The 16,273-nt window shown below is 51.5% G+C and overlaps 6 protein-coding genes across 6 annotated transcripts; 5 read left to right on the top strand and 1 right to left on the bottom strand.

Moving 5' to 3' along the window:
* Positions 1–141: 141 nt before the first annotated feature.
* apf11 (Efflux pump apf11) lies at positions 142–2,057 on the top strand (the record flags this gene model as incomplete). Its single annotated transcript, XM_037326707.1, has 5 exons — positions 142–309; positions 361–446; positions 507–707; positions 766–1,285; positions 1,353–2,057. 5 exons carry the CDS (start codon positions 142–144, stop codon positions 2,055–2,057), a joined length of 1,680 nt encoding a protein of 559 aa, XP_037175278.1.
* Positions 2,058–2,777: 720 nt separating this feature from the next.
* Positions 2,778–3,895, top strand: atnL-0 (putative thioesterase atnL; the record flags this gene model as incomplete). Its single annotated transcript, XM_037326706.1, has 2 exons — positions 2,778–3,014; positions 3,080–3,895. 2 exons carry the CDS (start codon positions 2,778–2,780, stop codon positions 3,893–3,895), a joined length of 1,053 nt encoding a protein of 350 aa, XP_037175606.1.
* Positions 3,896–4,272: 377 nt separating this feature from the next.
* Nor1-0 (Norsolorinic acid ketoreductase nor1) lies at positions 4,273–5,043 on the top strand (the record flags this gene model as incomplete). The annotated part of the gene is made up of 1 exon (XM_037326705.1): positions 4,273–5,043. The coding sequence occupies one exon, from the start codon at positions 4,273–4,275 to the stop codon at positions 5,041–5,043; it is 771 nt and encodes a 256-aa protein (XP_037175551.1).
* Positions 5,044–5,748: 705 nt separating this feature from the next.
* Positions 5,749–6,698, top strand: fabG-5 (3-oxoacyl-[acyl-carrier-protein] reductase FabG; the record flags this gene model as incomplete). The annotated part of the gene is made up of 3 exons (XM_037326704.1): positions 5,749–5,804; positions 5,857–6,580; positions 6,639–6,698. 3 exons carry the CDS (start codon positions 5,749–5,751, stop codon positions 6,696–6,698), a joined length of 840 nt encoding a protein of 279 aa, XP_037175550.1.
* A 286-nt stretch (positions 6,699–6,984) lies between these two features.
* apf5 (Fatty acid synthase apf5) lies at positions 6,985–11,988 on the bottom strand (the record flags this gene model as incomplete). Its single annotated transcript, XM_037326703.1, has 4 exons — positions 6,985–11,270; positions 11,322–11,788; positions 11,849–11,875; positions 11,933–11,988. 4 exons carry the CDS (start codon positions 11,986–11,988, stop codon positions 6,985–6,987), a joined length of 4,836 nt encoding a protein of 1,611 aa, XP_037175369.1.
* A 387-nt stretch (positions 11,989–12,375) lies between these two features.
* Positions 12,376–16,110, top strand: TOXF (putative branched-chain-amino-acid aminotransferase TOXF; the record flags this gene model as incomplete). The annotated part of the gene is made up of 10 exons (XM_037326702.1): positions 12,376–12,456; positions 12,540–13,190; positions 13,243–13,486; positions 13,538–14,149; positions 14,941–14,973; positions 15,030–15,143; positions 15,202–15,228; positions 15,290–15,909; positions 15,974–16,032; positions 16,104–16,110. The coding sequence occupies 10 exons, from the start codon at positions 12,376–12,378 to the stop codon at positions 16,108–16,110; spliced, it is 2,448 nt and encodes an 815-aa protein (XP_037175368.1).
* Positions 16,111–16,273: the final 163 nt, after the last annotated feature.

Below are 16,273 nucleotides of genomic sequence, written 5' to 3'. Positions count from 1 at the left end.
TGGGGATTGGTCGCAGTATGTTCTTCTCTACACAGCGCTAAGTCACCCATATGCTCCGTTGATAGGGGTCTTTGAGGCGCATCCATAGCAGATTCAGTGATTCTAGCGACCGAAGCTGCAAAATTGTCACCATACCTTGGTATGGCTTCAGAACCAGATCCGTCGGCCGCCGTCGAAGACTCGCACTCACTATCTGCATCTCAAGATGTCTCGCAACAGGAGAAAGATGATGAACAATCATTCCCTCCTATGGTTCCGAGGGTGCTCATGGTCACCGCCCTTGGGTTGTCGCTGTTGATCGCTGCTCTTGTAAGTATTAGGAGGCACTTAAGAAAGATTGATCGCTAATGGTACGTATAGGACGCCACAATGGTCGCAACAATTGTCCCTACATTATCAGAAGAGTTTCAATCTGTCAAAGACGTAGGATGGTACGGGTCTGTGTAGTAAGTCAGGGTTGACGACCTATTCATCGGTGGATGGCTCCTCACTTACCTTGGGCATAGTTTGTTGGTAACTGGTGCAACCCAGCCAACATTTGGAAAACTCTACGCCACATTCTCAAGCAAAGCAGTATTCCTTGCGTCGCTGCTGTTGCTGGAAGGTGGTTCTTTAGTATGTGCTCTGGCACGCAATGCCGGGAGCTTCATCGCCGGAAGGGCGATTGCGGGTCTCGGCAGCGCCGGTTGCATCTCCGGCGCTTTAATGTGAGTAGCAGACGGAGAGGACTTTTTTTCGGACTCAGTTGCTGACCCAAGGATGAAGCATCACGGCCCTTGTCGTGCCTCTGCAGCAGCGGCCGATGTTTACAGGCATCCTTGGATCCCTTGAAGGCGTCGCTGTTGTACTGGGACCAATCATTGGCGGCGCGATTGCCAGTCACATTGGATGGAGATGGTGCTTCTGGGTAAATCTCCCTATTGGGGGCGTGCTGTTCATCGTCCTTGTCTTTCTGTTCAAGCCGCCGCAAACCCCAGGCCAGCAGGCGCCATTGAAAGACAGAATCAAGGGGGTCGACTTCATCGGCGGGACGGGCTTAGTGGGAAGTATCACCTGCCTCCTTCTCGCGCTTGAATGGGGATCGACGCTGTACAATTGGAGCGACGCCAGACTGATCGGGCTCCTTGTGGTGTTTGGGGTCTCGTTCATATCGGTTGCTGTTCACCAGCACTGGCTGAAGGAAAAAGCCACGTTCCCGACGCGACTTTTGAGAAACAGGTCCTTCGCTTCATCTCTGTGGTACGGATTTGCGTTGTCGAGTGCGCAAATGGTTGTTCTCTACTATGTGAGTCACGTCCCAGCAGCAGCATCTGTCTTCCTTGCGCTCGCGCGTTCTAACTTGGTCGCTGCAGATTCCAGTGTGGTTCCAGGCCATCCAGGGCGTTTCTGCCCGCGAGTCGGGTGTCCGACTGCTGCCGATGGTTCTCGCCCTAATCTTCTCCGGCGTGTCTGCGGGGATTGGGGCGTCCATTGTTGGATACCTTCCGCCATTCATGATCGCTGGAACAATATTTGCTTCCCTTGGAGCCGGCATGCTTTACACCTTCCAGCCCGATATTGAGAGTGCTAAATGGATCGGCTACCAGATCTTGTTTGGTCTCGGCACCGGCGCCGGGGTCCAGCAGTCCATTGTTGGGGTTCAGGTCGCCCTCGACCCCTCCGACGTCCCCTACGGCACGTCTGCCATCATCTTAGTGAACACTGTTGGGGGCTCCATCTTCATCAGCGTGGCCCAGAACATCTTCATCACCAGGATTGAACGTCTCACGCAACTGATCCCATCCGTGGACCGTGACACGCTCTTGAATCGTTTCGGGTTCCTTAGAGAGTCGCTCACACCAGAGCAGCTCACAATTGCGCTTCGAGAGTACAACAGCGGCATCAAAAACATATTCTTGCTAGTCATCGTTTTAACCTGTCTGAGCACCTTTGGGTGGGTTCTCATCAAGTGGATTCCACTAAGACCACCAAAACCAGCGCCGAGTTCAACTGAAGAAAACTCATCAAATGAGGGGGCGAAAACAACAACAGAAGTCATTTCTCAGCCAGCATCATGAGGAGCATCATTTTGAACCCGAAGACAGCGTATATAATATATAATATGTATGAAAGATTTTGAATGCAATATCAAGAACAATTCAACATCAAGAAGACGTTCATGCTCACTGTCGTCTACTATGTACACCGACCTCACAGTGCTACGACTACCGACGACCTTAGGCTTCGTACTGACTCAAGGGGCGCTGTGCCCCGCGGGCCGCGGTTCAGATGGTGGTGCCTGGCCTGGAACAGTCTGCCTGTGGCTGGGAAATGACATCACTTAGACCCCAACGAAAACGGGTTTCTCAGCTGGGCATTTTGCAGCCTATCGGAGCACTCAATCGAGTGGAATCTCCGGTCCACCAGGCTATTGAATTTCACTAAGACTAGATTCCACTTGTCTTTTCGTTCCCGACATTACATTGGTCCAGCCTCTGCTAAGCGAGCCTCTCTTCTGAAATTGACGAACCAGACTGTTTCAACAGGGATACTATGGAATCCCACTTTCATGAGACTCAACGGCTCGCCCGGGGCATCGTATTTGGGAAATCCCCCTGACCGCCTTTTCCCCTGAACAGCTGACTCATCGTGCCACGTGTAGAGGGGTTCTGAGGCTTCCACCGGCGGTGAGTTTGGGCCTGACTTGACCGAGGCATGTCCCGTCATTCCACTGCAAACCTTCACTGAGCGTCAATTGGTCGTTGCCTCATCAACCTCCCGGTCGAGGAAAGAGCACAATGTTGCGCAAACGGGCGACAGAGGCTCTGCCTTGGTCGTCTTCTCAACCTGTAGGACTCGGGGCGACGTTGCGCGCGAGGGCCATCGAGGCCTTCAAGGCCGCGAAGCCGGTGCTCCTGCGGGCCCTTGAACAGGCCCAGCGCTGGGCTGCGAAGAACAAGGGCAAGGCGTGCCTTGCCGCCCTTGCAGCAGCTGCCTTCTGTCTCAACTTCAAAAGATTGCCCTTCGTCTGGCACGTAAGTCATCTCAGCGGCAGATCGTTCCCTCATCGAAATAGCGCATCAGTCTGACATGGTCTCAGTTGCGTGTCTTCTACAACATTTGGTTCCCGAGAAAGCGTTACTTTGACTCCCGGCCAGGATCCATTTTCCGGCCAGTTGTCACTCCTTCTCGTGTGGCCCTGCTTGAAACCGACTACAACTTGCACAAGTCCAACAGCACCTACTTCTCTGACCTTGATGTTGCCAGAACGGATCTCCTTGCTGCCCTGCGGTCTCAGGCTATCCGCGGCGGACTGTACAAGGAGTACAAGGAGGGCGTCCAAGTGCTTCTCGCCGGCACCTCTTGCAACTTCAAGAAGGAGATCAAGATCGGTGTAGCTTTCGACATGCACAGCAGAATTCTCTCCTGGGACCGCAAGTGGATTTACGTCATTACTCACTTTGCCGAGAAGCGAAAGAAGTCAGTGAACGGCAAGGCGCCTTCTCGCTCGCCAAGCGTCTATGCGACGGCGATTTCGAAGTGCGTCGTCAAGGCCGGCCGCCTGACGGTGCCACCAGAGAAGTTTTTTCAGGCAGCGGGAGTTCTCCGCACCGAGGTCCCCAACTTGAACTGGGTCGACGGCAACACTTCCTCCGAGTCTCTGAGCAAGTCCAAGAAGGAAAAGAAGTCAAAAGACAAGGACTCAAAGAAGAGGGACAAGGGTGAGAAGTCCTCCAGGAGACACGGAGACTCCACCTCGTCACTGCCTACGGTCCCGGCCCCGCCCCCACCAGTGGCCGGCGGCGGATGGACATGGGAACGCGTGGAGGAGGAGCGCGCCCGGGCCTTGAAGGTCGCCGAGGGCTTCGCGAACGGATTGGATGCAGCTCACGAAGAATTCCGCATTTTGGGATGAAGATACAGAGAATACAATGAGTAAACGTACCCGCGATAGATGAAGACCAATAGATGAACACAGAAACATGATGAGGCTCCGAGGCTGCAACCAAGTGACATGGGATGGAACAGATGAGACGCTGACGTGATAAGTGGCTTGATACACCTAAACTCTTTCTTCTGCGGCGCAGCAGCGGGTTCTTGGCTCACGTGCTCGTCTCTTCCCCCGCGCTGATCCTTCCAATCCTCTTACACGAAAATGCAGCTTGAATTCAGCGCAGCTTGCTTTTCTTTCCTCCTATCTCATCCGCACCAGCTTGAACCTAGTTCCATATCCAAGTTCCCCGGCCTTGTTCCTTTTAATCTCCGAGAACAATCGTCCTTCACAGTTGTATCATGACGAACACCGTCTACGTGATCACGGGCACCAACAAGGGCATCGGCCTGGGCCTGGTCAAGGCCCTGATCGCCCGTCCTTCCACAACCGTCGTCGCTTCAGTGCGCAGTGATGCTGCCGCCGCCTCGCTGAAATCGGGCGTTGCCGAAGTCACCAAAGGCTCTGGTAGCGAGTTGCATGTCATGCTGCTCGACCTCTCCTCGGCGCCGTCTCCTGCCGCTGTGCGTGAAGCTTTCACAGTAGCTACTGCTGGCACCGTGGATCGCATCGACATTTTGGTCAGCAACGCAGCTGCTCCTTTCCCCATGCTTCCTATCTCTACAACTCCAGCCGAGGACTTCCGCAAAGCATTCGAGATCAACACGATTGCTCCGTTGATGGTGTTCCAAGGTCTCTGGCCACTGATGGACAAGCCCCGCACCGAGACTGACGTCCCCGCCAAGTTCATTGGTGTCACTTCCTCTGTTGGATCCATTGAAACGCAAGAGCCGGTCCCCGGGGGTGCCTATGGCCCGAGCAAAGCAGCTTTGAATCACATCACCAAGTCGCTGCATGCCCAGCACAAGAATCTGGTCGCCGTCGCCCTTCATCCTGGGTGGGTCCAGACAGACATGGGCAATTACGCAGCGAACGCATGGAATTACGCTGCCGGACCCCCGGACACAATCGACAGCAGTGTCAGTGGCTGTCTCCAAGTCATTGACGGAGCGAGCCGAGAGACTACGTCGGGGAAGTTCGTCACCCAGACCGGCCAGGTTGTCCCTTGGTAGACATAAATCAATAAACATTACTACTTCTTTGCCCTCTTCTACCACAGCAGTCATCATTGTCTTATACGCATCATCATTGAGAAGAACTTTAAGCCAAAACAACTTTATTCATGCCTACTTCTCAAGTCTACCTTGAATCCACTTAATCTTGCAAATACTTTCTTTGTTGGGTACTATCTGCTAAGACGAATGATCATGAAGCGTCTATTTACACATTATCAAAGTGAAGTACCTCAACCTCGATGTGAATATCCAGAATTGCCGACAGAGCAACTTCCCGATTCGTCCCTACCGAATGATGGTTGGCGAAATCACTCGGGGCCGAAGACGGAGCCGATGAGGGCCCATGCGCTGCACCTATCCCATGGTGATTCAAGGCGATCAACTACTGACTCAGGCTTACTCTATCTCACGTCATGGTCTTCAGAAGCTATTGCAGTCTTATTGATATTTTGTACACTGAGTCAGACGGAAACATGGAAGGGATTATGTGACGACAGCTCACAATGTGGTCAACTTTCGGAATACCCATTTGCTGCATTGCCTCGGTCGGAGCATAGACCCACGCCGGTCACCTTTCTCACTGAATGCCGACAACTCGTGTAAGCCGAGCGACGGACACGCAGCCGACCACACCTCCGTTCCCAGAAGCCGTACCTGTGGGTCTTATTCCGTCTATTGTTCAACATCCCGAATACCGAAACCATGTCGGAGTTATTCCAGTTGACAGGGAAAAATGTTATCATCACAGGAGCTGCTGGGTACGCCATGATCTGTTCAAGAAAACAAGATTAGACTTCTGATATTAGATAGGAGTATTGGTACTCAAATAGCAATTCTGTTCGCCAAGTCTGGAGCGAACCTTTTGCTGTCCGATGTGTCAAACAAAGCCCTTGAAGACCTGCGGCAAAATGTGGAACTTCACGGACCGCATCCCGGACGAGTTGACTACAAGACATGCGATGTGTCTAACGAAGATGACGTTGCAGCTCTGGTCCAGTACTTGGACCAACACGGCGGCGTTGATGTAATGCTCAATAATGCTGGCGTCTTCCCCCACGAAGATGGTGATGCGCTTGAAGTGACCCAGAAGGCTTGGGATCTCACCTATCAAGTCAATGTCAAGGGAACTTGGCACGGGTGCAAACACGCCGTCTTGAGCATGCGCAAGCACAGAAAGGCCCGGGGAAGTGTGATTAACACATCCTCGGTTGTCGGCTTGATTGGTTCTGCAACAGCCCAACTAGCCTATACCACCAGCAAGGGTGCCATCATTGCTATGACGCGAGAGCTCGCCATAGTTCATGCGAGAGAAGGCATCAGATTCAATACGTTGTGCCCGGGACCGCTGAACACCCCTCTCATGCAAGACTACCTGGGTACGAATGTGGAGAGGAGAGCACGCAGGGAAGTTCACTTGCCCCAAGGAAGGTTTGGCGAACCTATCGAGCAAGCGTCTGCGGCGCTATTTCTTGCCAGCGATGCGAGCTCGTTCGTCAATGCCCAAGAGCTTGTGGTAGATGGAGGATTAACCAAGGTTTGACTCCACATCCTCAAATCCATGACGGCGACCTGAATACTGACGCAGAAGACAGGCATACGTAACCCCTGAAGGCCCGGCACACGAGAGTATGAAGAATTTTGCAACGAAGTAGAGATCCTGTAGCGGCTAAGCAAGGCTCATACGTAGCAACGGACGGAGCAATTGAGATCTCTAATCTGTCCAATATGCATTCTGATTCTGTCCAAAACTCCTAGTTTCATGCTAGAATACTGCCTATAAATGCGCTATGGTTGTAGTGCTAACGCACATGACCATGTGATGCTACTTGCCCGCCATGCTTGTATCACATTGTCCATCGAAGATCGTGCTCAAGATAGTACGAAATGATTAGAAAAGAAAATTGCATTCGCATCTGGGAAGAGAATTCAGCCCTGTTCTTAATAGCGTTGCTCAGAGAAACGAGCTGCCGGGTTGAGCAGTGCTGCAGACTCTTGCGTCGCCTGGTAAGGCGGCAAAGTCTTGGTGTTGACAAGCCTCTCATGAAGTATTCCGCGGCTAAAGAAGCTGTTTGCCTTTCTCCATCTATCATTCCTCCTTGTGGCGTAGTCCTCATAAGCCTGCTTGTTGGTGGTCGCAAAAAGAAACTTTGGATGAACCAGAATGGCCTGTGAACCCTTCTGTCCAAACCCAAAGGAGGTAATGGAGCAAGCGTTGATCTCTTCAGCCCGGGTGGTCATGTTTGGAAAATGAAGAAGATTGTACTGTCGGAGGTCGGTGTCGATGTTGTCGGCATTCCGATTACCTGGGATCAAACCAGAGTCCATCATCTGCAGGGCACCGTTCACCATCCAGGCACCGGCAGCTCCTTTTGAGTGGCCAGTCAGCCATTTCTGGCCTACGCAAGGAAGAAGGTTTCCCTGTTGTCTCCCCAGGAATTCCATCTGTTTCTGCAGGACTGACGACTCGTTGGTGTCATTCTTCACGGTCGAGGTTAAGTGCATCGACGCGACCGCCAAATCATCGATCCCGAGGCCCCAGGTTGCGAGGCTGCCTCGGATCGGTGCGATGTGCTGCTCATTCTTCCAGAACTGATTCCCCAGACTGAATCTCAAGTCCGCCTCTTGCTTCTTTGCGTCCTCTTCAAAAGCAGCCATGTTGTCCTGCCGATAGCGGTCCTCGTCAAAGCCGTCGGTTCCCATCTCTTTGATGTAGTGAATTTCATGTTCCATGAGGTCCAGATTCGTCTGGTAGTTGTCGTTGACTTGCTGAATTCGCATATTGAGTAGCCTTCGACGGTATCCTATATCAAGCAGGGGATGTGGCGTGGCATATCTTCTCCCTGGGCTTGCTTCTCGGGCATTTGTTAAAACGCCTCCACCGGGTGCTGGGACAGAGCGGCCGACTTTATCGGCGGCCATACTGGTAAAGGCTACCACTCCAAATATGGGAAGACCCATCTCCAGGGCAAGCTTGGCAGTCGTAAGGATCTGAATTCCACATCCTTGAGACTCGACAAATCCACTTCTGGTTGATGTTGTAGGTCGGGACATCTCAGCTGGACTCCTTCCAGCAGCGAATTCCTTGTCGGTGTCACAGGTAGCATTCATGCTGCCAAACTCGTAGGATACGTCTTCGACAAAGTCCTCGACGCCACCAACAATGCAGACCTTGGCTTTGCCAGCGACAATGAGGTCGTATCCGGTATCAAGTGACTCCAGCGACGTAGCACAGGCACCGACAGGTGTTTTAATCGGCCCAGTTGAAGACATCAGAAGCATGTTGATCCATGCCCCTGTTGTGTTGATGAAGGTTTCCTGAAGGATGTCTCCCTGAACTGTTTTATCGAGGAACCGATCGCGGTGCATCTGTCTCAACGACGAAAGCCCACCCATGCTTGAACCGATACAATTGCCAACTTCGGAGAGATGAATATGCTTGTACAATTCGTACGGGTCGACAATCCCTGACGCCAAGAGTGCTTCGACAGTGCAAACCAACGTGAAGAGTGTCACGGGGTCAACTTGCTCAATGATCTCGTCATCGATGCCGTATCGCTTTGCCGACCATCCAGTGGGAATCTGACCAGCCACAGTGCGATTGAATCGGCTTGCTCTAGGGAGGAGAACTTTTGCGCCGGCCTTGAGCTGAACCATGACAAGCCCAGACTCCATCTTGCTGATTACGGCCTTGTCACCGTGTTGAAGTTGGAAGTACCGTGCGACGTCAGAAGATGCCTCAAATGGGGGTAGGTCCTGGGTGAGTTCCATTTCCTGGACTGTCGTCTTCTTTTCCGGGTCGTAGTTGTTGTCGCAATTGTCTGGTTCAATCTTACGTATGCCGGTATGCTCGAGGATGGATCCCATGTATCGTGAGAAGATCTCACTCTCCTCCACCGGAGCCAAGGTCTTTGCGTCTACCCAGCCCGTCCAAGGGAGCCCGTCTTTCAGAACATCCTTGCTGTATTTGATGAGACCCATCATCCATGCCATCTCAATGCATCCTTCAAGTGATAGAGAACCCTCAGCCTCCATCTCCCATCGCGTCCTACTGCTGCCATAAGGTCCAAGTTCTGAGAAACCTGTAATGACAACTACTCGGCTCAGGTCGACCATACCCTCCAAGCCTTCTGCGAGAGATGCCAATTCCCCGTCCCACTCAGTTAGTCGAGGTAACTGAAGACATAGATTCGCTCTCCGCGGCAAAGCTTGGGGAGTATGGAACGACGTTTTTCGACCAGTAATTGCTGCTTCTCTCTGCTGCTCCTCCATGATAACTCGTTGAATGTCTGCCTCGGCGCGAAGATCTTCGCGAATTTTCGTAAGCTTATCCTTCAGGTCAATAACCTTGCCCATTCCGCCGCTGAGATCGACGACAATTGGGATAGACTGGCAAGCAACGTTCATCCTGCCGCCCAAGAGGGACGCAATGAATGCAGCCATCTGGTCTTTGGAGAATGTTCGAACTCCCATACCCTCGACTCCCTGAGCAACAATATCATTGTCATCCATGAGGCCTGTTCCTCGAGTCCAGCCAATGACAACCCCCAGCATAGAGAGATAGTCCCGCCAGGTTTCAGACTTCCATTTCGAGAGTAGAGATTCCAAGCCCCTCTTGGACTCTGCATAAAGACCATCATTACCCATGAGTCCGTGGTTGGGAGAGAGGGGGAGTACGACTGTGGCGGGTCTTGTAATGATTCCCTTGGAACGCTTGTTCTTGGAAATGGCACCAAGTAACCTGAGGAGATTGGTGAGCATCAGCCGGTGGGCAATCTCCGACTTAGAATCCAACTCTTCAAGCTCTCGGCCGTTCTCGGATATTGCCGCAAATGGAATAATGAAGTCAGGGTCCCAGTCATCTACCAAGTTCTTCGCAAGTTCCTGAATGTCTCGTTGACTACCTTGGTTGAATGGAAGAACCCTCAAAGCAGACCCCTTGGCTCCATGGCGAGAATAAAGGCTCTGGTACATTTGCGTGACTTCTGAGGAGTAGTTGCTGGTAGTCACTGTGACCCTTCCACCGCCCTGTAGCAGGTACTTCAGAAGCCCGAAGCCAATGGAGTTCCGACCAGCACCTGTCAACAGTATATTCCTACCCCGAAACGTGAATCCAGAATGACGCGCTGTATCCAAGTCTTCCGCATATGCAGAGCTGAGCCTGTCAGACATAGTCAAGATGGCATGATCATAGGTGCCCACGGCATATGGCATTTGCGGGATGGAAGACTTGCGAGCCTTGAAAGGGGCCGTTCGCGGTACTTCGGCAAATTTGATGTTACCCTCTTTGTCAATAGTTGTTGATGGCGCCAGGTCAATTGACCCATCAATGAATACCGGGTCCCGATTCTTCGAGGATATGCTTACTTGCAAACAAAGCCTCATAATCCGGCCCAGGTTCGTTTTTTCACCCATTGTCTTGGAGCAAAGATACTGGATCTGAGCGATAGAGCGCTCGCAAGATCGGTTGATGATGGACGTTGAAAGCTCTTCGATTAACCCCGCATTCTGTGAGCTGGGGTGCTTGGCAAGATCGAAAAGCAGAGCAATGTCGCGGGAGGACCAGTTCCAAAAGGAGTCGTAGAGCCGTTGCTTCTTGATATCGAATATCGGCCTGATACCCTCAGCGTAATCTTCTCCATGCTCGCTGCGCCACAGGTCGAGTTCGCGAATCTCTTTTTCAGATTCCGCTGCCATTGATTCCGTCTTGGGACTCGTATTTGCGGGAAGATGACGAGACATGGCTTCACTGACATCCCGTAGCAGAGCGTTGCTTCTTTCGTTGATCACTTCCAGAGCTTTTGCGTCAACCTTTGCGATTGTCCCTGCGCCGGATGAGCTGCTTCGGGGAAGTGTCAAGCCCTCCTGCTTGAAATATACTCCTGCGCAGTCGTCGATAAAGCTCTTCGTAGCATCCTCAGAAGGTAGGCGTGAGTCAAGCTGACTTGTGAGTGCAAGAAGCAAGACCGCATCCTGGCGCATCGGTCCTAGACCCCATCGTTGCTGGAGATGCTCTCGAACCTTTGACTGGTTGAAGCAGCCTGGTAACTTGGAGGAGACAAAGCTTGCAACGAGCGATGAAGTCTTCTTCCCGAGTGTTCCAGTGTGGACCTTGCTAATTTTTGCAAAAAGCTCGGTGAGTCGCTGCTCCTCCGCACGATCGGGCAGCTGGTTTGCAAACTCGACGTGAAGATCGCCAACAATTTCATTGGTGAGCGTTGAGCGTCCTTCTCTTATTAGTGCTTGAGAAAGATGATGGACGAAACATATTGACTCACCGCTTACGAGTTGGTTGATTGACTTTGTGGTGTCAATATCTTTGGGGGCTTTCTTTAGTTTTGTGGCTATGATTGCGAGCAGCACTGCTGAGACCGGAACACTCGCTTCTTCTAAGTCCATCACCGGCGCTATTGGCTGACTTTTGTCATCTACGATCGACGGCGAGGCTGGCTCGGTGGAACCAAACTCATTCTCGTCGCTCTGGAGTGGCGTCTGGGTACTCGCTACCGGCGAGTTCTCAGTCCTTTCCTCAGAACTCGTTTCCTCAACGTGAGACTGATAATAAATCTCTGGCAGGTCTGAATCGGGCCCAAGTATCCGCCGGCGAAGGCCTTGGACATCGTCTGATATTGTGTATCGCCCATTCCAGGTTCTTTTCATCATATTGGTGAGAATATTCGCCGGCCCGACCTCCACAATCCTCTCTGCTTTGATCTCTCCGAGAATAGCATCTTGTGTTTCGATCCTATAGATAACATAAGCTCAAGATGATCATTATGGACTGACGTCACTCATGCCGGCATACCATCGCACGGGATACGCAAACTGATGCCTATTTGCGAGGTCAGTTTAACCTTCATATCTAGTGATTTGGGGTCAAGCTGCATACGCTAGTAACTCCACGAGCAGAATATACGCCAACTCCCGCTCTGCTTCTGGATGCATGGCTGTCGCTTCTCGGGATTCAATTCAACCCGAACCGTAGGGTTTGCGATTTGTGGATCTGGAACTTTCCTGCAAGCGAGAACGATGGTTTCGAAGGCATCGCAACTCTGGCAACCTAATTCGTGACGAATTCAGGATCAGATGCCCATGTCCGCCCTCGCGAACACCGTCGGATGCGGTCGTGCAGGGGTGTTGATTATTGCTCCGGAACCTTAAAGGTGACATCAGCACCTGGTATCCGTCTTACTCAACGCCGAGGGCAGGCTTATGAGTCAGGACAAGACCGCGTTTGATGCATGCGGGAGCCCGCCGGGAAAACTCGTGGATACCCAGCAGCAATCGTTCGTGCGAGGAATCTGGCAGTAGTTCCTCAGGACCGAGCGAACAATGGACGATCTGAGCAAGGTTGTTGGTGCCAGCCTGTCGATGTCGAAAAGCACCGCGACGGCTAGTTTTGTTGTTTTGCTGGTAAGTTTTCGTCCCATGTGCCGACCTCATTTCTACAGTTCATCGGAAATGTTATCGTGTCTCATATCTAACAACATCTTGAGATTGCTGTAATTGCCTTCGTTTTCAAGCGCCTCGTTTTGCATCCATTGAGCTCTCATCCAGGCCCACTGATCGGACGTTTGACGAGCCTTTACAATACGTATCATGCTCTGAAGAAGGACCAAGCTCGCAACCTACATCAACTGCATGAGGAATATGGACCAATCGTTCGCTATGGACCCAATCATGTCAGCATCAGATCTGCCGAGGGGGTGAAGATGCTGTACACCAACAGTCGCTACACTCGAAAAGCGGACAACTATCTGGCGTTTCCCAGAAATCCAGAGAAAGCCAGTCTGTTCTCTTCCATCAACAAGCAAGTACATGCAAGGAAGCGGCGGATCCTTCGGCAGGGCTTCTCAGACTCGGCGCTCAAAACCGCAGGTGTCACCATCAAGAAACATGTTGCGACTCTCTGTCAGTGTTTAGAGTTCCTAGACAACGATACTCAAGAAGGTTATGTGTTGTCGGGAAGGGAGTCTTCGAACTCAGAGCGGTGGAGCAAACCGAAAAACTTCTCGGAATGGATCAACCGCTTCACATTCGACGTCTCGAGTGACTTGTCATTCTCCAAATCTTTCGACATGATGCGGTACGCTGGGAACAGGCACATCATCAAGATTCTCCACGAGACATTATGGGCAGACAACGTCGTAAGTAGAATTGCACAACTGTTACAAGAACAGTGGCTAATGCATCAAACAGACTGGGTCTTCACTTACGCTCCTTCACACCCTGAGGTTCAAGTGGCTGCTCTTCTCTCACCACGTTCGGTCTACGGTGACATTCGATTCTTTCATTGAGAAGGCGGCGGATGAAAGAGTGAGCAAACTTATTGATTCCAAGAAGGACTTCATGTTCTGGCTCACTGGTGCGGTCGATCCTGTGACAGGAGACACGTTGACGATGGAAGAGCTAGTCGAGGAGGCGATTCTGTTGATCACAGCAGGTAAGCAAAATGTGTCAATACGGTCTCATGACCATAGTCTAACCCTAGTAGGGAGCGACACGTCCTCAACTGCTATCAGCTCCACGATTTACTACTTGCTGCACAGCCCCGACAAGCTCGCAAGACTCCAGACGGAAGTTCGGAGTGTGTTTTCCAGTGTTGATCAAATTGAGTTTGGCACGGAATTACAGGCCTGCACTTACCTTCGGGCCTGCATCAATGAGGGCTTGAGACTGTCTCCCCCGGCTGGCTCAGTGCTTCACCGTCAAGTGGAACCGGGTGGTGTGCATGTTGGGGACACCTTCTACCCCGAGGGTGTCAACATCGGCGTGCCGGTCTTCTCCATTCATCACGATAAGGAATATTTCCCCGACCCTTTCTTGTTCCAGCCGGAAAGGTGGATCGTTGGTGAGACACTTGCAGACGGCACCATCATCACCCCTGATTTTCTGAAGCACTCTTCCGCCGCCTTCATGGCATTCAGTGCCGGAACCCGCGGTTGCATTGGAAAGCCTCTCGCCTACCTCCAGATCTCAATTCTCTTTGCAACTCTGATGTTCAAGTATGACATGAGACTGTGCCAGCAATCATGGGTCAACGGAACCTGCAGCGGCCCAGGACCGGATCCGTCCAAGGAGTACGAGCTGGTGGACATGTTTATCAGTTGGAAGAATGGCCCGCTCATTGAAGTGAAGCCCAAGGCTTGAAAAGCAGATAAATTCTTTTACACTTGTTCTATTATTTTAAATTCTACCCATTTGACATCAGATTCCTTTGGTCCATTGTCGTGTCACATCATATTTTATCCAGCGTCAAAATACTTTTGGTAAAATATCTTGACAGTACCCTCTTGTAATCAACTCCATTGATTGGGCAGAACTGTAGCCGGATGCTCTTTCATTTTGACTGCAGCATTCAAAGTCGCTATGTAGCTGCCTGTGTAGCTATCCCCATCTGCTTCACCATGATTCATAGCCGCTGACCAATCACAAGCGGGTTTTCCAATAGCCATCGCCCACAGTCCTTGGCTCACTTTGACGAGCCGATTCGCAAAGCCGATTCATCAAGCAATATTGCATATCATGTCATCGTCGCTCACAATTTGCAATGCTCTCCCGCTTAGCCAGGGCTAAAACCCATCTCACGTCATGCTCACCAAACCCATTTGTGGCCGGTGCGCCCCGGTAAGTGATGTGCTGTGCGACTAGCAACGGACCCCTGTCGATGAGCCGACGACCAAGGCAAGCAGCAGGAGGCTGGTTGCTTAACGGCGCACAATGGCTCTTCCTGTTGACTTGCGCTGTTGACTTGTTGTGCCAGTTGGTTTTATAGGGTACATTCAGTCTCACAGCCGTTATGATCCCACCAAAATCGGATTACAGCAAGTGCCCAACCCCTGGAACAACACCAGGGCTCTCCCCAAGCTTGTGCTAGTGTCGCTAATGAGCAACCAGAGTGGGATGTGTATGATAGCAAACGGAATAATGGTCAGTTACCGCCTCAAAGTAGAACACCAAGACATATCCAGCTGATCATTTTTTAGTTGCTGGTCACGTAGAGTCTGTCTACGACGCGGCCACTGGCAAATGGACAACCCCGACGTTTGTTGAGAGCCCTTTTCTTTCAATACACGGCTTGGCTCCGGGGTTGCACTATGGTGTGTGTCCCCAACAGCTTAGATCGACATCCATGGGTGGATGCTAATTCGGTCGCAGGTCAGCAAGTCTTCGAAGGACTACAAGGTATCAAGCCATAGTGATGATTGTTTGAAACAGTAATGCTAATCCTTTTATCGAAATGCAGCTCGTAGAGACCCAGCAGGCGAGATCTCCATATTTCGTCCCGATGCCAACGCCGCTAGAATGAGAAGGTCCGCTGCCTTTGTCTCCATGCCAGAGGTACCAGAAGACATCTTTCTTGAAGCCATTCACCTAGCCGTCAGGAAGAATGCAGAGTATGTTTGCCCCCACGATGTGAAGGGATCCCTGTATATCCGACCTTTCCAATTTGGCTCCAGCGCTCAGATTGGTCTGGACCCCCCCGAGGAGTTTTTGTTCTGTGTTTTTGTTCAGCCTCACATTGCCTTTCATGGTCACGGCGCCATCAAAGCTTTGGTACTTGATGACTTTGACCGCGCTGCCACAAGGGGGTCAGGTGCAGTGAAAGTTGGTGGCAACTACGCTCCAGTGATGAGGTGGACTTCTGAGGCAAGAAAGGAGGGTTACAACGTCCTCTTGCATTTAGACAGTCAGACTCAGAGTGAAATTGAGGAGTTCTCTACCTCGGGGTTCATCGGTATTCGGAGAAATGGAGGAGAGACGAGCCTCATCATTGCCGACAGCAAAGCTGCGATAGAGAGCATTACAGCGGATTCGGCGGCCAGAGTTGCTGAAACCCTCGGCTGGAGGGTGGAAAAGAGAACCGTAAGCTTATGAGCATGACGTATGACACATAATACTTTTGTCAGTATTTGCTAACTTACCTTAGGTAAGGTTTGATGAGCTTTCAAACTTCACGGAGGTTCTCGCCGCGGGAACCGCGGCTGGGTTAGTTTCCGTATCTTGTGTTCATCGGAAGTCTACCAACGAAACTTTTAACTTTGCTTCTGATGGCCCAGCTTATGAGGAGTTATGGGGAGCACTGCAGAGCATCCAGAATGGCACAGCAATGGATAGCTTCGGTTGGCGCCATAGTCTTCAAGAGTAGTTCCGTAGTATAATACTTCCAGCATTTTCTGACGTTGAGTCACATTTCCTCAGTTGCATAGACGTGCAGCTCGGAGTCTGA

This window comes from Colletotrichum aenigma (assembly GCF_013390185.1).
Source record: "Colletotrichum aenigma strain Cg56 chromosome Unknown KSG_Cg56_contig07, whole genome shotgun sequence".
Taxonomy (NCBI): domain Eukaryota; kingdom Fungi; phylum Ascomycota; class Sordariomycetes; order Glomerellales; family Glomerellaceae; genus Colletotrichum; species Colletotrichum aenigma.
The sequence above is the reverse complement of the archived record's forward strand: the minus strand, read 5'-3'. Positions and strand labels throughout refer to the sequence as shown.